Genomic DNA, 22,657 nt, shown 5'->3' with positions numbered 1-22,657 from the left:
CAAATGCTCGAGCGGTAAGTGACGGGGAAAGGAAGAGAAATGATGCTAAAGATGGTAAAGGGGAATGCGAAAGAGGCGCGACGGAAGACAGGGTGAGAGATGCAGGTAGAACGGGGATGAGGCGTATAGGACTACCGTAGGAGACGGCGACGTCGACTGCGACACCGGGATGGGGAGTCGCTGTAAGTTTTGATATATGCGCGACATTATTTACGATCGCATAAGAATTAGCTCAGACGGCCGCCAAAGCCCATCCCCTGGCAAGAGCCAGTGCAAAAAGACCGGCATCAGCCGCGGACTGGCACTGCACTCGAGACGTTTTTGCACACGACGCATTGGCTTCCTCAAAAGTCGTTAAATCCTGCGCAGCATTCGACAAATCGCGAGCAAATGGCATTTCTTGCCATACGAATGTTCAACGGAAACGTTCACAAATATTTGAGAGGAGACGACGATGCGAAGATCTATGTATAACAGTCTCTTCTAAGGCAGAGGAATAGTAAATTAAGAGCTATACAATATGTTTCTCAAAAGAAAATGATGTTTGATAACGAACGATAAATAATATTTAAAAAATCCAAATTATGAATTCTCTCTATTTAGAAGTTGTAATTAAAGATCGGTAAATAAATAAAAGGTAGGTGCAGGTATTTTTTTCAAAATTTGTAAATAAGTCAGAATTAATTCATTTATAACGTTATTTAATTTTATTTTTCTTAAAATAATTGGAAATTTATTTGCTATATTAGAATGAAATTGATATAACTCTGTAGAAAATGGATTTAAATTTAACCCTTAATCATAATAATATATTATTATAGAATGTACGATATATAAAATTGTGTTTAATGTGATTAAATGAGATTTCATATTTCCACCTTTTCTTATTTATATGTTTTTAAGAAAGTTTGCACCTAGCTTTATTACTGCTATTAATTATATACTGCCAATTTATAACGATCTTTTAATTAGTAGCTATTTACAATTTTAAAGAGATATATTCATAAACTGCTGGATCTAAAAACTCGTGCAGAAACATTTCAAAGTGTATTTTGGAACTGTTCTATATAACTTTTCGAGAAATATTTCAAAACGCTTTCAGAAAATTGTTAATTAAATTAATATTCGTTTCAATAAAATCCCATAAAATAGTTTGCTCATCGCTGATTCATTGAACGGACCTCAAACTTTAATAGGTGATGCGAAGATTTTTAATGACTTTAATTCAGTTCTCTAATTTTGAAAAGCTATAATAATTATCAGCTTAGTCCCGATTATCAGTAGATGCCAATAATTAATTGGAGGATGATCAATTATTGGTTATCCTCACAACATTACCGAGATGGCCGAAGAAAGTTTTCTTCCCTCTACCATTTTTCTTCGATAAGATTGAACACAAAGTTTTGATATAATCTCGCTAGGTCGACATTGTTATACGGGAAACCTATGGATTGTTTTTGAAACAATTTTTAAACTAGTTTAGGTGATCTTGAGAAAGTACACGAAATATTTATAATATGCCACGTATCTTTAATTTAAGTATTTAATTCAACCCTGAAGTTAACCTGTATAAAATCTGTAATAAATCTAAAATCTGTAATATAATTACTGATGCTAGATCTGTAAAACCCATTTAATTCGTGTTAATTAAAAGGCACTTATAATTAATTTCAAGAAATCTAAATCACATAACTATAAAAATGAATAGCAAAATATTTTAATAAAAGTAATTTAAATATACTAATGTAACATAAAGAAAATTTCTAAAAATTGATTAAATAATTAGGACAAATCTTGAGTTGCATTTTTTTTAATTTATCATAAATATCTATTTATTAATTTTAATTGACAAAAAATTTTTATTTATGATTTTATCTCCGCTTCTCGTACATGATATTTGCGTGTCATCCAGCAGTAGTATTTTCGTGCAGTTTCGCTCACATAAAAATGCCCACTGTCCCATTTAATCCCATCGCAATGGCACTTCCTTCGGACTCGGCTCGTCCGTGCCGATAAACTGCGCGAATTCGCAATCTGCAAAACTAGAAAACAAGTGGCCGGACTTCTGATTTATCGTCGGGTTCTCGCGCGACTGTACGAGTACGTATCGTGCCTGCGGTTGATGTATCGTACGCGTACGTACATACACGTGAGTGAAACGCTATTGCAAAGTGACTCACGATCAGACGAAAATTCAGTTTCGCGATACCGCGCGCGAGTGGATTTAACAGGGTTCCTTCTATTCGTCGTGTGTGCAGTTTTTCCGTATCTCTTCATTCCGAGCGGTTCAACAGATTTACCTATTATAAATTTTGGAATTGTACTGCTATATACCCTTGTATTATGCAAAATTGCACGTATAAACGCAAAAGTTAATCTAATAGATATTTAATTATCTCACCTTCTTTGGTCATAATACCTCCATAACTTACACACGCGTTAAGTACTAGCGCAACGAGTAAATGTACAATTTATACGTGTTGCTCGGTCCGGGGAAGCACAACGAATTAATTCTGTATTCTCTCGGAGATTTACTCCGACGTACATGTGTATGTATGTGAGAATTCTACACGGAGTTATAATTTTGCAGTATTTAAACTGTGTTTATGACTATATAAGTAATAATGAGATTTCATGAGCTACGTCAAGTATAATATTATTATGTTTTTGCTCCATTTTTTATTATCTCGCTGTATTAAAATATAATGAGCTTTTATTAAAACCGAATTGCAAGGCATCTGAGAAAAAAACTTCATCTCTTATACCTGTAAATTCTTTTTAAAAGTTATACTGCACGTAAATATGTAATTATTGGCATATAAATTATCTATTATATTTTTACTTACAAAATTTTATATTAAATTAACCCTAGAATGCTATTTATATTGAGTGATACATTATTGCAATTAATACGTAATTTTATGTACAAGCAAATAGGACACTCTTAATTATAAGGATATATATCAAGTGTAGTCTCTGCATAAAAGATGACCGAAATTTATATAATATTGGAAATTTATATAATATTGGAAATTTATATAATATTTTATATAAAAATTAAAATAAATGTCATAAAAATGAATATCATATGAAGCAGTTCATTAAAATCAATATTTATGTATACTTAACATAATACTATTTCACAGTTTAAATTATCTCATTTTATATTGATTATTTTTTTAAAAATTCTTAATGTAACCAAATTTTTCACCAATATATTTCCCATTTTTAGTGACAAAATATTTGTAATCTAAACTTTAGGAGAACACAAATAACCTAATTATTAACTTAACAGGAAAGAAAGGATAAGCACATTCAAATTTAATCTTAAAATGATATAAAATATATAATTCAATGTCTCCTCATAATATTTATGAATAAAATATATAAAATAGAGTGGCGTCGAGTGGCTCACCGCTCTGTGCGATTGACTCGCGATTTGTAGACCCGAGTTCAATCCCACGTGCGCCCAAACGCGATGATTTTTCGCGTTTAATGAGCCAAAAAATGGCTCCACCTGGTGATCAAAAGATCTATGATCATCAGCGCCGTTCGGATTCGGCGTTAAAAACTGTAGGTCCTATACATCAGTAGTATATCAGTAGATATTTGTCTCTAATATCTAACTGAGGTAGGATTCTGTGGACTAATCACCCACAAATCAGAAAAACTATCTGATTCGAGAAACGAATATAGGCCTCGGACAAAAGAGGTCTATAGACGTCCTATGCTCCACATAAGGAGATAAAAGGTGTCGTTATATAACATAGAACTATTTAAAAATTGAAATTATTTCACATTCTCGGTTACAACTGACGACCAGAGACTTTAAACATATATGTACATACTATAACAGATTTCATTTTGACAAGTTTGTATCCGCTTATGTAAATAATTATAAATTCATTACTAAGGAAATAAATTACATTTTAGGTCAAATAAACTCAAATAGATCAGCAGAGTTCAATAAGAATTCTAAAAAAGGAGTACAAAAATTATGCAAATTATTTAAGGAAACTTAAAAAATTGAATTCAATAGCATTAATAATTCATATATCTCGATGTATCTCCCAAATCCTCCGTTATATGTTGGCCCGCAATATTCGGTTTCCACATTTACCGTACATACCACGATATTTACGTCGATACATTCTCGTAAAAATCGGACGATGCACTTCGCTTAGTTACGCTCGAGCGAGACGGTTTCCTTCGGGTGCGTCATAAACTGCGTAAATCCACAATCTACGAGGCCGCGAGTCATCCAAGTTTTGATTTATAGTCACATGGGACGCGTTTCGCGTACGGATAGACACGGGGTTGGATAGCGTACACGCGTGCACGCACATACACACACGCGCTTACGCTCTTGGGAAAAATGCGACTCCGTGCGCCACAGGCGCTTCCTCGCAATAACCTCCGAAGGGAAATTCACGATAATAGAGACTACCCACGTGAATTTCGCATGCAAGTGTCCCCGCGATCCCACGGCGTCTGCCTCCGGGCTCCATACCTTCGCAGATCCTCGTCCTCTTCCGTGCCATTCGTTCCATTTCATCCGGCCTGTGTTCGCATATACATTTTTCAGTTCCTACTAATGTCTCCATAATTTCCCTTACTTTTACTTTGTTACCTTATTATTTTCTTCTGTGTTCAAGATTGGGAAGTAACGCGTTACTTATAATGCCGTTATCATTTTCATTACATTTTTTTAGTAACAATCATTATTTTTTTCTGTCTGTAACATTAATGTTATTACATTTTTACGAAAACGATAACGAATTCTGCAGCTGTTACTTTTATCGCGTTATTGTAATCTCTTATTGTCTTTATTAACTTTTCAGTAAATAATTTTTTATAAAAAACATTTTTTTTTTAATTGGCTAGAAGATTTTATAATGGAAATATAATATAATAGAAATATATAATTATTGGAAGACGTTTTGTATTCTATTCCCTAATCTACATTCCGAGATAGTCATTGTAAATACTAAAAATGTATAGTTCATATATAATGTGAACTATAAATTTTTAGTATTTATAGTGACTATCGGAATCTTTTTTTTAGGATTAGGGAATAAAATACAAAACATCTTCCAATAATTATATATTTCTATTATATTTCTATCCAATTTTCAATATTGGCAATGAATGTTGGAATGCACTTTTTAAACACAATAATAACATTAATATTTAAAAACAAAACGTTTAATACAAATTTAAATAAAATCTGCGTTTTTACGTTTAATTTCCTAAAGGTAACTATGTATTAAAAAATAAAAATATCAACATAAAAAATTAACAAAAATTTACTAGACATAAATTTAATATAAAAATGTTTGCCATTTAGACACCAGCTTAGAATTTTTTATTTTAAAATTAATTTCATAATTATATATATATATATATATAATATATTGATTATTACATAACGTTTAAGTAAAAAATGTTTTGATCTAATATCTGACTTTAACATTTGGCTCTCAACGTGGGGCCCACAAAGAGAAACGGGGATTATATTCGCCATGAATGGGAAGATTGTCAAATAATTTTTGCGTTTATTTCGTCGCGCGATAATTATCGGATACGTGTTTATATCGTATGTGTTAGCTATTGAGAAATTTCGCGAAGGATAACTTTGCTGTGATTTACGGGTTAAAGCGATCATATAAAAATCGTATAAACGTGACCTACTTTTCTGGTGGGATTTATTGGTATCACGTATCTCGTGTTTTATATGTAGTGCATAACAATATTATTGAAATTAGAGGAAAATAGGGAAAGAAACGTAATATTTTTAATTTGTTATAATGTTAATCATAAGGTATTAAAAATTAGACATTTTTATATACATTTTAAAATTTGAACCAATTTTAGCGCCGATTCTACGTTTTATTATCTTATTATATATTTCTTAATTATATTTCAATCTTTCCAATGAATCTAATCTTTTAATTACGTACTTTTAGTAGTTGTTTGCATTTCCGGTTATTTTTTCATAGATTGTTATATTGTACATAGATTATGATACTTGTTCCATATATATTTCTTACAACTGCTTGTGTCTGGAAACTAGAAGAACTTTCACAGTTATTATTTGCGTCTATCGGCCTTGGCAAATCTTTTGCATGAGACATCGCGCGGTACGTTATTATAGTTTCGCGTCTATATGAATGATTCTCCGAGTGGGTTTTTGTCGCGAGTCGCGAACGACTGTGCGCGCGAATAACGTCATAGGTACGAGAATTTGGCGGAGAGAAAAAAATAACAAAAGGAGAAAAAAAATAACAAAAGAAATAATAAACGTACTTTGAAAGTGACGATAATGATAACGACTTTTTACTTTTTACAAAATGTAATATAATAATGATAAGCCCGTTACGTTTATAAAATAACGTTACCAACTTTGTCTGTACTCACACTATTTACAGACGATTGTCATGCACAGAGAAAAATCAGTAAGACTTTTCAATATAGGGAAACAAGTGTGACAAAAAAGTTTGCGTTTAAATCTATACTCAACTTTTAAAAATGTGTTAAAATGTGTTAAAAGCGTACGGTATGGTATACAAGAGCGAAAAGTAGAACAAACAATCTTGTCAGTTGTTTTGCACTTTTTTTATTTCATCGATTGTGTTTAAAACTATTTACGTTCGTTTTCATTCTTTTTCCATCTCTCTCTTTCTCTATTCTGTCAATCTTAAAGAGGAAAAAATAAAACGAAATAAGACGTGCAGCGAAGCTTGAATGGAGAAAGGAAAGAAGCAAAGATAAAGGTAAAAGAGAGAGAATCCTTCCACTTATATCTACTCCTTTCCACCTTTCTCTCAAACTCTACTCTCTCTTCGTCAGCGTCCTTCTATCTGTGAACCGCAATTTCTCTCCTTCCGCGATTCCTCGTACCTCGGACATTCCCGCTTTTCGTCTCGCGCAAGAGTACACGCACCCGAGCAAGCGGTCTTCCGTCTTTTCCATCTCTTCGCAATCCCTCCTCTCTCCCTTTCCCATCTCGTCCTTCCGCTCCTTTTCATCCCTGCCGTGGCGACCGAGGGGCTGAGCTAGACAAATAGCTTCAGTGTGAAATACCGCCGCCTCTTTAAAACTTTAAAGTGTTTCAAGTAATCCTAAGGCACGACTTTACATCATGGTTGTACCCCGCGGAGGATACACGCAAGCGTAGAAGGAAATAGAATATCGGCGCGCCCGGTGGGCTTCCGGTTACGCTCGTAGCACATCCGGCGACAGCAAGATTTCCCGGAAGATCCCGAAGCACGTAAGTGTACTGTTATTATATCATTATGTTTCACGAAGTGTATCTAGTATACTTTTATACACTTTTCTATTATATCATGTTATTTTAGTTCTTTTACCTATTCTGTCTCTTCTATTTTATTTTAAACATATATTTTTATGGCATTTACAACCAGTAACTAAATATATAAATATGTGTATATAAATATGCTTACATATTACAGTAAAATTATTTATGGATATCGCTACTTTATTTTCTCGTTATAATCCACGTGAGTAGTAAAAGACTGAGACTAACCTTCCTCAACGACTAAGCTGACAGTGGCTGATCGACCCTCCGTCGGCCTGCATGAATAGTTCCCGACGTCATCTTGAGTCACCGCCGCCAAAGTCAACACGGATACTGTACGTGCCGCACCCTTTTCGGTCTCTACATTTATCCCTCCGCGCGCTGCCTGGATGAAGAGTAAACGAGTGTGAGTTCAACGACGAAGTAAGTAATAGAAAATCTTTTAAATATTTGAGAGATATAGCAACAAAAGTGTATTTCTAATTTTTAAAAATTTATGATAAATCGTGAAAAAACACGGAATGTGCTGATAATTTAAGCCTTTTCTATTTCACCAAACTGTATATAAAAATTTGTACATTATTCATGTTAAAAAATTTTATATAATTCTTATGAATAAAATTTATGAATAAATTTGGAGAAATTTGAGAAATTTTGTTTCTACATCTCTCGCATCACGTTTCATTCTTGAACTGAGATTCATTATGCAAATGCGTATTTTACGTATAACTAAAAGCAAAATCGTTACTTCTTGAGTCAATCGGAACAATACAAACTATCATTTACATAATATAAGTATGAGTTACTCCATAAAAGTAAAATACTTAATTAAAATATAGTATACTATATGCTAAATTGACAATAAAGTCACCAGAAAATACTAGACTCTAACATATTTACACCTATAAATAATATTATAATATCAAAGAGTTTTGTCTATCAAAGAAGAAATTTTTTTATTGCTTTTAACAAAAAAATCGTAAATTACGGTTGTAAAACATTATTCTGAAAATAAACTTTAACATATGAATATTACAATTTAAACATTTTATGCTTTCAGCACACAAAGAATTTATTGTATAATAACAAACAATAAATGATGTAAAGAAAAAGATCACTAAAGAAGCTGACGAGTCTTAGGTGGATGTTTCAAAGAAAACGCGCACATTTACCAAGCGAGATAATCGCGCTCAGTTTCGCAGTGGCAAAACCACGTCGACCGTCAAATCGATCAGCTTTCAATCATTACGTATCGCACGGAAGAAACAGCCGACGCAGACTACCACGCAAACAAAAATGTTGAAAGACACGCAGTTAAGGACACCATATGACCCATATCCCTTCGCGTCGGGTGCGATGATATACGAGCGCCCCTTTTTTCTCCCGTCCTTCTCAATTCCCGGTCGTCAAACAGAAATTTCATTAGAGCGACCCCGCATATCCAGCTGAGGCTGCATTACCTGGAATGTTAGGAGTTTGTTATCCCGAAGCCATTGTACACCCCTGATGGGACGGGTCTGATACGGCGACAATATGACGCACCTCAGGGTGATCGTCGAGCCCGATGGCACCCTTTGCTCCCGAGGACCCATTATGTCTGCCACCGGCGCTGTACTCTCATAGCCTGAAAGTCATGTTCGGACAAATATCATGCGGTGGCTGAAGCAATTGAATGGCCGCGTCGTGACAAGATTACGCGCATATCCGATGGTTGAGGGGAGGAACCAAGATGCGCCACGTCGCGACGGTGAATTTCTCGACTAAATCCAAAGATTCGGGTAGGATCTCGACTTGAAACGGAAATGCAATCGGAATCCTTTAACTAATGCATTGATTTGAAAGCAGCATTTTGTTTGTCATACTATACTTTAGTACCAGTACACGCACGGCACATATTAATTGTATTTCGTATAAAACACAATGTAATTTTCCAAAACTAAAGTTTTATTTAGATGTGCTTAATTTATTTCATAAACATATTAAATTGATATAATATTAATACGATATTTTAGCATGAAAAGTTATGTTTGTGCGGTGCGCGTAATAAGTGAACGATACTATTTATCAAAAATAATTTCTGGTCGTATGATTACAATTGGCAATAATTATTATTAAAACTAATGATGTATTTATTAGCAGACAAGCAACTCTAAATTGATTAATAAATCATTGCTAAAATGCAGAGGACAATATATTTGTGGTATTCTGCGTATTTATAAATTGAACATGAAAAGCAATGCAACATAAATACTGAATGCCATGTATCCGCCTGACTAAAATTTACTTCGGACATTATTTACATTTGCTTCATGTAAAAAAAAATAGTGTTTAAATGAAAGAAAACGTTTTTTTAAGCGTGTACATTATTTTAATAAAGAAGTTTTTACTCAATTCTGGCGAGCAATAACGTCGAAATGGTGGACAAAGAACGACTTGCACAAAGAAATTTGCAATTTTTTAATTGACAACGTTATAGCAAGCGTGATGTATCGTGAATACTCTCTAATTGATGCAATCCGTTCTCCCAACGAACGGAATTAACGCACTAGACCTCTTCCCGATGAAAAGAAACACTCTGCGATGCCGAGGACGCTTTTGCGCGCGCTATCAAGGATACTCGACAAATGTTATGTAATGATTTTAATTAATGTCAACGTTACATATCTACTTTCATTGCGCTGGTGCTCTGCCGACGCGGCACAAAGTAGAGAGAAAGCTGAGGTAGTAAAAAATGTATAATAATGCGCTCACACGTAGATATATCGTTAAGCTTGTACATTTTAATTTAGAAAACAGGGACAAGTATTCGTTTAATACGCGAACCGCCGCGCAGCACTGCAAGGCATCAGCCTTTACAAAGTGTACCGTAAATTACCTCGACTTGAAAACTCTTCGGTTTCCCATTACACATACGATAAATTGCGAACGGGCTTCCCATTATGAACTTTGCTATGTAATGAAACCCCATTTTCCTTTTGTAACACAACGCATCTACGCACGGTTGCTTTTCGTCTTCACATATTTGAGAATATCACGCTCACTCCCTTTAAAATTAAGTATACATATATAGATACAGTATATACCTATGCATGTACATATATCGTCGTAAGATAATTAACGTATAATAAGCGAAGACTTACGACTTATAGTAGAAAGTTGTTACGGATTTGAGTGATTATTACAGAACGTGTATTACTGAAAGTTGCAATGGTTTACAATGGTACTAGTATTGTATTATTTAAAATCATTATATACGCTAACAAGATATTATATATTATTCCCTTACTTCACAAATGATACAATTCAAAACACACATTTTTAGAAGAGAGAAGAAATTATTTTTCGACTTGACGGAAGATTATTGACTATTTAAATAATTTAAAAAAAAAACGTTCTTAATCAATCAAGTATCATTTTAATCATTTTCGTTTTACAATCCAAGAATCACATATTTTAAATTAATCAACATAGACAATTTAAACGATTCTTTTAAACTATCGTTTGGATTGTGATAATTTTTTATTAAGTTCTTTTACTTTCGGTGACTGATAAAATATTTACTTAAATCAATTATGGTAACTCAAAAATCAGTTTTTATTTGTGTCACATTTTAAAAAGAGCGATATATTATGTAATTAATCTTAACAAGTGGTGTAAGCTCTCTTCAATTAGATTAATAATTCATCATCATCTCCGAAGTAGAAAAGAAAAATGACCAAAAGTGAAGTTCTCCGTCTCGTATAAAAATCGAGGCTTGTATGCATTATTCAGTACGAGGACCACGGTCGAGACTCATTTAGCGGTCCAACTCTTGTCTCTTAGAACTCTGAACTCTCGGTGGCTGACGAAGAAAAGGATACGAAGAAGCCGCGGCAGGACCGCGGGATTAAGGATAATCCTATTAGACTTAAATGAATCCGGCGACGACTACGTTCCCTCTAGCGAAATATTATGTTATGCTGTTATTACTGTAAACTCACTTGCTGCGGACATTTCTTTTTTGAGCGCGGTCTTGTTTGCTTTTTATTGTTGCCAGAAACTTTGTGGCTAACTTCTCTTATCATTTATCAGTACCCAATGAATCACGAATATTCAAGTGCGGATTCAACATATCGACATGTTGAGCATATACCGGATTTTGATTTCTATCTGTTGCAACAAAATTAAATATTAAAGTTAAACTAAACATTATTGTTAGTTAAATAAACTAAACATTATTATTAGCTAAATAAACTTAACGATAATGTTATTATTATAAATAAATTGTATATTATTATTGCGCTAAAACAGACATATATCATGCAATAATATATATGTATGTATGTGTGTGTGTATGTAATATGCAATATTATTATAGTCTCAACATATATTTTTTTATTAAGATTTTCATCTCAAATGACAGGATTCTCAGGAATCTCTTTAAGTGTTGTTATATATATGATCTATTGGATACCTTGTATTATATATATATTATTATATGTATTTATATTATATTATATATATTATATATATATAATTATATAAATACATATATATTTATATGTATATGTAAACCACGATTGCATAAAGAAAAAAAATTCAACGTGCCATTATGCAACATTGTTATACGTATTCACATATTCGCGTTGTACTTCCATTTTCTTCATTTCCCTTATTTATCTGTTACAAAACTTCGACAATATAGCTGGCAACGATCTGTGACTATCTTTAAGTCTCGCATATATTGCGAACAGAAGCGAAAGAAGAAACTTGGCGCGAGTATATTTATTAGTCGGGTGCAACTGCATGGAGAGTGTTCTGAGCGGAAACATGTCGTGATATGGAAAGAAATATTCACGGTCGCAACTTCGCCATTAAGTTGATAGTACTACAAAATAGGTAAAAAAATATGATAAAATTTCAAGAATAAAGTATAATGTCAATAATTAAATTTATTGTTCGCGCGTTTCATATTTTTACACGCGTGAAGTCAGTAAAAAAACCTTTACACCTAAAAAACGATGAAAAGAGATCGAGATAAATTCAAGAAATATACTATCAACGATATAGGTCTTGCTTTAGCAACATTTGTGAGTTTTTGTGCAATGATTTTGAGCGGCAGTATCAAAAATAAGCTCCCCGATATCGAGGAAACGCAGCTTCTGGTAATCTGCCGTTCCGACGTAAATGAAAAAGCGTAGACTCTGGAACATCGAAGGCGTCAAGAGAGAGGACGACGTGTCTGAAATAAAACGACGTTACTTAAAAAGAATTATGAAGCGGCTAAAGAAAGTTCGCAAGAAGAATCGACGACGACGGATCACGGGCGTCAAAGCCAGGATGGTGTCGCACTTATCCTTAAGTGATTGATGTCGCTCGGTTCTACGAGAAAAATAAAAAAAAAAAGCTTCTAATGATTTTTTAAAGGGTGTTCGGTGTACTATGACGAGAACGTGTTGGATTATTAATATATTTATGAAAGATGTGATACGTTATTGACATCGACGCTCAATTCGCTACTTCTTGAACGTGATATTTTATTAATAAATAAATTCTACTTCTTTATTTTTATTGTCAAATTTATCTATTATATTTATCTTACAATGAATTTTATATCTCGTAAAAGGACAGCTCCGATAAAATTAGGAATATAATATTAAACTTACAATAATTGATAAAAATTCTTGGACCAATGAGAAACTATTGCCTTTAAATATCGAATATTGGAGATATGCGAATTAGAAACGGTCGAAGCACTTTGCCAGTTACATACGTACACTATGCAGATCTGATAATAAACTTTCACATAATGCACCCGCTAGAATTTCACAGAGTATTACAGAGAACAACAGAAATAACGCTGTTTACTCGCCCAAAAGTTTGCCACCGACCATCTAAAGCGGTAAACAGGCATCGTGCAAGTTTTAAACATACGTTGTAATGTAACGCTTGTAAAAGCACAACCTAATCTTCTGTCTACGTTATTGACTGTTGTATCCTATTCATGCGTTTTACATTCCCAACGTGGGCACGATTAAAATAAATTTTAGTAAATCCGACGTGATCAATTTCATACTTTCAGATTTGTAATTTTCATAAAAATAAATAATGCAACTTACAAAAAAGTAAGATAAATAATGTAGATATAAAAGACATTAGCGATATATTAATTTATATAAAATATAATAATAAAAGTGTAAATTTAATAAAATTTATGCTTATAAGTAAATAATTGATAATGAAAGAAAACGTATTATAATTTATGTTTCTAAAGTATCTGCAGATATAAATAATTTAATAACTAATAAATATATCTCTCTCTAATGTTTGAAAATTTTTAATAATTAATTGTGTTAATCATATCACTTATATTGTTATATATAAAATATTGCTATATATAAAATACTGCTATATATAAAATATTGCTGAGAGAGTGAAATACTAAAAACAGAATTAATGGTGACAGTGATACTTTACAGTGGACGGTTTACATTTGTAATGATTGTATTACAAGAACCTGCGCTTTCTTTGCTTGATAATTATCAGTAAGCTTAGCTCGCTGTACCTCGCGGCTGATTAATCGTGCTTTTTCCAACTGATGCAATCTTAACGACTATTCAACCAGTGCTTTTGGTCCGCTACTTTCCGAGTGGCGAAACAAAGCGGAAATTGCCAGTCGCCGGCGATGAAAGTTATATTTTTAAATCTCTGAGGAACTAGGTCAATCTTTGCACCCGAGGGAATTTTACAGATTTATACTATAAAATTTTTTTATTGTGCGGTGATGTGTTCCGCTCGTACTTTATTACGTTCATCATCTGTAGAGCGCATGCCGATAGAATGCAAAAACGGATAAATTCGAAAGAAGAAAAAGGATGCATCTTATGCACCAATCCATAGTCGGCGAAACTTTCAACGAAGTTTTGATTGCATAATTGTACTGAGTTTCATACCGATCAAGGAATTCATAAAATAATTTGCATGATATAATTTCAAACTGCGCGATACAGGCGCTCCATTTTATATACACCGCACCCACCCGATTCGGCTAATGCTGATTACGCGAGAAATTAATTATGCAAGTCTGCGCAAAATATTATCGCTGATATCACAGACAGTGAAATAAGTTTAGCGCCAGTGAAATTAGAATCACAACAAAATGCAAATACGCACATCCATATAAATTTCGATAATTAATTTCGATTATTCAAAAATGTGAAAGATTTAAATAACAATGCGAATCTTTTAAAGCAAAATGTATTCTGTTCTGTTTGACAAATTTTAGCAAATATACAATTAAAAGCTTGTTCTCTTTATTTGTAATTATTACATGCATAACGATTGCATATACAATAATTTGAGAAATAATTTATTTTTATTATTATAATGTATAATATTCTCAGAAAATCAAATACCTTTAGATATTTCTACGTTACAATACTTTCAATCAAATAAATCGCATTTCTGTCGTTTCATTTGCTACAGAAGTGAAGCTATTATAGTGAAACGCCTGAATGCGCATGATGCTCTATAGTTCACAAAGTTTAATTCACCTTTTGAAATTTTTATCGCTATTACCGACGGTCTGTTCACGTTTCAGTCGTGTCTTTAAATATACGACTGATTTGATCGGCGTGGGCTGGAACTAAAGGAGCGTCACGCTCATATATGTCACAAACGTGCAAACCAGAAATACATGTCACGTCCGCGGGATATATATACTTACTTATACGTGTTTGCTGAGAATGCGGCTCGTCATAACCCTCCGGTTTGTCTGGATCTAGAAACACAAAAATTTTTAATGATGAAACATTATTGTCTCAGTAAAGCAAAAAATGTCTTAACTCAATCATGAATTCTAACACGATGAAGATAAAATTATTTCGTCAACTTATTTGTATTATTTTATGCAGTACCCATGTTTATAAAAAAGACATAATAAGTCATTTCATTTCAGGTGAATTATATAATATGTGAACTATACTATATATTATATATCATTCATTTGTTACAAGATATAATTCAAAAACTGGTATTTTTTAATTACTTATAAAAAAACGGGTCGTAAATAAGAAAAGAAGAAAAAACATATTTCAAAAAGAACATACTTTTATTTTTATAGAATTAATTATTACACCAAAATTTTATTTCAAAGTTAATATTACAGAATTTTAATGATTCAAAATAATTAAATTTATTTCCTGTGGAAAATTTTGTTTTCTGAATAGTATCGTTGTTACAGGCTTACAAGTATGATATATTGAATGTACTTGATATGCTATATTTTTACGCGTTTACGTAATTATATTACGTTAATGTAAAAACATTTAATTGTATTTTTTTAAAGTTAAAAATTGTGATTTTTATTTGTATAAAAACAAGAATCTCTCTCTATCATAAATCATGGTACGAGGAAGAAAACGTGAAGGACGAAATGTGAAGTGGAACGACAATCACCTCGCACAGAGAGCTGCACTGCATACATGATCTTCGGTTCCGTATTGACCTGGCACTCGTACTTGCCAGAATCCGTCTTCCTGGCGTTATCCAGCCTGAGAGTCCAGGCGTCGCTGCCTTGGGTGTGCTGAGGTCCGAATCGCGCATCTGAGCTGAACGAAAAATTTCCCGAAGTAAGAATATGGAGGTCCCTGCTCCTCATCCAAGAAACCTTAAATCATAAAGATAGGTTATCAGAATAAAAATAATATTTTGTAGTTTTCTCAAACTTTGTATCTTATCCGAAATTTTTAATTGGAATCTCTTGGACTTTCTTATATTATTTAAATAAAATAATACAATTGAGAGAGCAGTTACAATATAAAAAAACCATTTTCAAAATCAAGTTTGCAATTATATATATTTTAATAACATCAAACGTTAAAATTCGTTTAAGTTGAACGATATAAATTTGTTACAAACATTTAGCCAGTCAGCCTGAATAGTTACATATTAATTCAATGCTTTTATTTCATAAATATAATGCCTTTTATAAATATATTTTATTTTCTGCTATTTATTAATATTAAATAATTTATATATTGCAAATTCCGTACATTCAGTTTTAATCAAAAAATTCTAAAATAATCTTGTTACATGTGTATGTAGAGGTTAAAACAAACATCCGGGTATTTCCAATATTACATTTCTGGTCCAGATACAAAAAACTTTTTGGCAAATAGGAGTTCGAAAAATATGAATACTCAGAACCCATACCTCAGAGATCTTTCGTTTCAATGTAACTGTCTAAAGTAATAGGAATGGTGATATACGTAGATATCCGCACACGATAATAATGGCTCTCGGGAAACGTAAAATTATCAGATGTCATTCTGTATGTCCAGTTTCAATCGGAAGATCCAAAATTAATCTTTTTATATACGTGTATGCAGATACTTAAACAAGAAAGTCTGGGTATTTTCAACATTTCTGGTCCGTGTTAGCTATTTTGAGGGCCGAGGAGAACAAAAAACTCGTTACTTTAATATATTAAAGAGTAGCCTTTTTTTTGTCAAACAACAGCGGCGACGGTTCGGAACGGACTATCAAATCTCGCGAGTCATTTCTCGGTCGCGCCATACATATTTATCTTTTCCGATCTTTCCCGATCTCGCTATATGTCCTTACTCTTATATACATCAAGAGATATCTATCCTTACATCCGTATGCAAAAAATTTTCTGACAGATAGAAATTCGAGGAACGTGAAGACTCGGAACCTACACCTCTCAGAGATCCTTCGTTGCAACGGTGCAAATTAGGGATGGGAATATGGACGCGTACGCGATAATAGCGGCTCTCGGGAAGCGTAAAGTTGCCAGACGTCATTGATGACCCTCATTTGTCAGGATGGTGTCATTTAGCTGATATGTGAGACTTGACTGCGCACGCCGACTAACACACAGTCTTAAAATCGGAGATGTCTTATGTGTATTAAAGCGTATCAGAGAGGATGTGACTTATTTCCCTCTCGTTTTCGCATATTATGTGAACACGTAAAGCGTCGTGTAATACATAATAATAATACATTACGACGTGATGATAATAAAGTTAATGAAGCGAAAGCGAGAACATGCGGCGCGAAGGGTGGTAACGCGACGATGAGCGTAATGGCGCTAATGGACGCTCGATTACTCGAGCGGTACGCAATTATTATTAATTATCATCGATACTGTATCAGTGATAGCATTTTAGCAGTGACTGGCATTCTCTTTTCCCTCATTCAAAAACTATTCTATTTTAACACATATTAACAATAGGTAAAACACATAATAGGTAAATGATGAATGAAATATTTTTTCAAAAATCAACATTAATGCTTAGAAAAATAACTATAGTTTAATTATGATTATAATCGTTATTCTTCTTAATTAGATATAATTAAGCAAAATTTGATAACATTTGATAAAAATATACCTATTTATAAAAAATAAATATAATTTTGTGACTTCAACGATAAATCAAATATAAATAAATTATTGCTTATATGTATAAGCTTCCGTAATTGTCAATACGTAAATAATACAATATAATGTATAAAATTATAATTTATACTTCCGCACTGAAGAGAATTAAATTGCAGAATTGAACATTTGCAATTTTGTTGGTAAGTGCATTTTTAGTGTTTACGAATTATCTCCTATCGCAGAGATTCTATTTATTACATTTTTGATAAAAAAATTTAAGAAATTAAATATGTAACAGACGTCCGTTTTAGTTACAGAAATAATTATATATATCAAGTATACGCATATTTTTTTTTTTTTTATAAATTTTTATAAATATTTTTTGACATTACTAATACTTTTGACAGAAATCTGTTTGAGTACATAATTTATATATGAATGATATTATATAATGTACATTTCCTATTTCGCGTTATAGAATTTTTAAACAAACAAACGAGTAGCGAGTGAAAAGGAATTAAAGAATATCTCCGTTTTAAGCCAACCACGAGAGCATCAGATAATTCTGTTTGATTATTAATTCTCTTTCTTATTCTTTCCTTCGTTATGTTAACGTCAAAATTTCGTTCAACCTATTTTTTAAATGTTATTAATACGAATGAATCTCAAAATAATCACTATCCATATTTTACATTCGTACATGTGTGGGCAGCAGTTAATAATTGCCAATGTTTGAAGCAATTAGATTTTAATGATTATTATTATGGCTTCTCTACGGAAATTGCTATAGAAGATATTGTTGCATAACATTGAATAATTTATTCGTCGCGTGATTTTCGACGCCTTTACTTTAAAATTAATAATTAAAAATATTTGAATTTATATACCTTGACTATATAATATGATGGATTTTTTAGTAAAATAACAAAACATTCGCGTTTATTTTCTTAAAATAATCAACGAATGCAAAGTCCAGTAATAAATTAATAAATACATGTATATAAATTAATATACATATCATATATTCAATCTTCTTAACAAAGCTATTGAATACTCATATAATAATTATCGAAATTCATTACGATAGCGGAATATTTTCTATACTATAATAGCAAATCTTTTTTCTCTGTTTTTTTTTTACTTCGCCTTCTGGAAAAAAGTAACTGATATCGATCCTTCCCTACGACTTGAGTTTTCTTATATATCCCTTTTGAACCTTCCTAATGGAACATTCAGTCTCAGTAGACATCCAAGGATGAACCAAAATTTTTGCGAGTGCAGCGTCAGAGCAAAAGGTGCAATCGATGAATATGGTTACCGGACAGTGCTTATCCGATTCCCATATTTTTCGGCACTCGGCCGGCCAAACGGTCGGATATTAGATATCCGGTTATCGGCTGGTAGTCATTTCCGGTCTATACCCAGTTACCATTTTCCCATTGGCTATTCCGCGAGGTACCTCACTGTGTATTAGCTTTGTCGAGGAACGCCTGAGAATAAATGATGCTCCTGATTTGTTGCTGTTTCGGTATATCGAAAAAGTTATCGATCCAAAGTTACGCAAAAATATGAGACATTCGCTACCACATCGATAGAACGGGATTTAATAACATTATAAGTAATAAGGCGAATATTGTGCCAATCTTTTGTTTGATCTTATCTCTTTGACGTTCTTGAAATCCGGATCAAAGGGTGTTTATGAAGATACAGAAATACATGGTAAAATATATTTATTACGCAATTATATGTATCTGTACGCGTTTATGTATAGATATACCTGTATATGTATGTACAAATATTAAATTCTCGAAACGGTTACTATTCTATTATTAATTTTCTAATAATACAATAAGATCGAATGCGACCTTAATCTATTTTACAACTTGCATACATTGTTTAACAGAAAAAGATGTGACATATTACATATTTCACTTTTTCTTACACATTTCCTGAATATCTGAATACACTCATTTCACCATTAGAGGGTTCAGATAATGACGTAACAATTATTATAAATTCATAATCTTCATTTAAAGAATTAATGCCTAAATTCTAAGCAGAATCATAAGGCTCGTAATATATTTTTGTAAGACTTATAAGAACTTTTAAGTGCTCATACCTTTATACAATATCTTTACAGACAGCTTCTTTTACTAGCCATAAGATTTACAAGAAATTGTAGATATTTACTAACAATCATATATATGTCTTACGATACATACGCATAAAATTAGAATACTAGTGATAAGTTCTTACAAGTTTTACGAGAACAAATTACGAGTCTTACGATTCTGCTTAGAATTGATCCATAAGTATACTCTTTAAGAAAAACGTACTTGAGATTGATTTTAAGACTTCTTTTATTTAGTTTCTTTCTATTCGAAAAATTAAATCATGCAGACCTTTCTTTTTTCGATTCATCACTAGTAGTACCGTCGAACACAATCGAGAATGTCCCATCGACGTGACATCGAGACTACGAGAAAGTCCAATAATCTGGACGGCAAAAAAAGAAGGCAATAGCGCGTAGTCTCGAATATTCCGTCGGCGTGGCTGTGGGACTCGAGATTTATCGTCGTTATTAAAACAAGCGCGGTGATACACGAGCGATCTCTGGTCGGGCGAACGTAGACATTATTCAAAGGGAACAAAAGAAGTCTAGATTAATCGGTAATTAAATCGACGGCGGAATACCGCGGTATACTGATACGCGCGCTCCCACGACTTGCTTCTCCCGATTTTATCGGCCTGATTCGTGGGTTGATGCATTTGATGTATTTGATCATCGATTGCGTGTATTGCGGTTTTAATGGAGCGTCTCGTTTTAATAAAAATAATCCGATACTTTATAGCGTCATTATAAATCCTTGCGTAACGTAGATATCTACGATTACGGAAAAATAATCTGTTCGAAGTATGCCAAAGAGAGATAGAAAAATCAACCTCGTTAACCCGGGAATAGTGGGTGATTTTTATATACTAGCAATAAAATGTAAAGCTCAGTTTTCCATAATAGTTTTCTTTACCAATCAGAAATTTACATCTATTTTTTTTATTTTTTCTTATTTAAAAAAAAACATTAATATGTAGTATCTATATATATATTTAAAAATAGAAGTAAATTTATATTAAAAATATGGAATAAATCTGTACATAATCTAAAATATTCATAGATGTCAAACAATGAATAATATACGATAATCTATAGGATTAATCTTTAGTGCACACGATGATTTTCCGGCTATTTATTATCATACACGATGGATCGTTTATATTTGGATTAATTTTCATTTCTTTTACGCAATTATGTAAAAATTATTAAGTGATTCTTTTAGATATGCTTTAATACTTCTAGAAAGTATTTGAGATCATTATTTAGCCAAATACTCTTAGTATATTAAAAAAAAGAAATATGTAGAATAATCCAATTGTGCATAAGGATTAATAATAACGACTTGAAATTGTGATGTAAAAAACACTCGTGATGATCATTCACATAAAAAAAATAGGTGGTTACTCCCGGAGCAATATAAGTATGTCTTCAAGTATAATAAACACAAAAAATATTTTTGTATTGAATAATGCGTTGCGTTAATGCTCTATTTCTTCAAATTGCTTTCATTCCTAACGAAGCACGTTCTAGTCAAATCGCAATCATTCTTGAATGCAGAACAAGTAACGGGTTTTGCGACACGTACGAGCAACGCAATATGCTTATAATAAGCGGCGTAAGGAATGAGCAAATCTATAATTAACTACAGGCTTCCCTCCTTGAATACACAAACACATAATGATTCCAGTGAAGCAGAATCGATGCCATGAGCAGGAATTTCTGCGTGACGTGCTCTTGTATGACATGTATTATCATGAAAGCATAAATTATGATTAAGAATTTGATTATATGCAGATGTATCACATACGCATTAATTTGAACAATTATTTAAACAAAATAAAGTGAATTTGCTCGTATCGTTTGCAAATATGCCACCAATAAAGATTCATGTGTTTAAATTTAATTACAACTGGAAATAATCGCATAAGAATCGATCTCCATTCTTCTTTTATATATGACCGTTGGTTGGCTATAATCGGCAGTAAAAGCTAATTTATGAATTTTCACCTCTCAACAACGGCGAACATTTGTATTATTAATGATAAATTTCAGACATCCGAAGGACATAGACATTAGCACGATTTCACATTTGTTATAAATCATGATTAATAACATATGTTAAATAATAGTAAGTTATCATCCAACATGGATGTCAATAATTTTGTAACGACATTAATAAAATATCGTATTGAATGGAAATATTAAGAGTGATCGCATATTTCATTGTAAAGCTCAAAACAATCGATTCAACGGTACAATAATGTTGTTTCCAGCAAAAATTATCGTTAAATTTAAAAATACATTTAAAAATTGTCAATTAAGAAAGAATCATATTTGAGTATCTTTTTTTGAACATGGCTTGACCTTTTCATTTTTACGAAATGATCTTTTTCGGTATTATTTTCATTGTAACATTGCAAATAACCCGATCGGAGTCGAAACATATGTTTATAATGTAATGAATTTAACTGTTAATTTAACTGCTCTTAGACATTCTTTAAAACAGCGAAAGCGGAGGCGATTTGAAAATCGGCCGAAAGTTGCATACACTTCATGTATGTTCATTTTGTATTGGCAACTTTATTAATAATATATCAGTTACTTTTCATGGTAATATATTATTATTAGATAAAAAGGATTAAATTTTTGAGTATCCCCCCTTTTTTGAATATGGCTTGAACTTATCATTTTTATGATATGATTTTTTTCGGATATTATTTACTTTTTAGAGTACAAATTATATCACAAATATATTTAAAAAATGATTAAAAATATTATATAACGAAAGAGAGTGAAATACGGCGGACGAGAGGGGTGGTGGGGGTTGGAGGTGAGGAAGGGGGAG

At 32.4% G+C, this 22,657-nt stretch overlaps 1 protein-coding gene across 1 annotated transcript in view; it reads right to left on the bottom strand.

Annotated features, from left to right (window-relative positions):
* Positions 1 to 7,541: 7,541 nt before the first annotated feature.
* The window catches only part of LOC108777217 (hemicentin-1), a 128,629-nt gene continuing 113,513 nt past the window's right edge, over positions 7,542 to 22,657 (bottom strand). The window contains exons 3-6 of the mRNA XM_018544048.1: positions 15,755 to 15,965; positions 15,024 to 15,077; positions 8,779 to 8,942; positions 7,542 to 7,703 (exon numbers count right to left, since the gene is read on the bottom strand). Of these exons, the coding sequence (XP_018399550.1) occupies positions 7,542 to 7,703; positions 8,779 to 8,942; positions 15,024 to 15,077; positions 15,755 to 15,965 (591 nt within the window). The remainder of the gene's footprint in view (positions 7,704 to 8,778; positions 8,943 to 15,023; positions 15,078 to 15,754; positions 15,966 to 22,657) is intronic.

The sequence above is a fragment of the Cyphomyrmex costatus genome, unplaced genomic scaffold (genome assembly GCF_001594065.2).
Source record: "Cyphomyrmex costatus isolate MS0001 unplaced genomic scaffold, Ccosl1.0 scaffold415, whole genome shotgun sequence".
In the NCBI taxonomy this organism is placed as follows: domain Eukaryota; kingdom Metazoa; phylum Arthropoda; class Insecta; order Hymenoptera; family Formicidae; genus Cyphomyrmex; species Cyphomyrmex costatus.
Note: the sequence above shows the minus strand (reverse complement) of the source record. Positions and strands in the feature narration are given on the sequence as shown.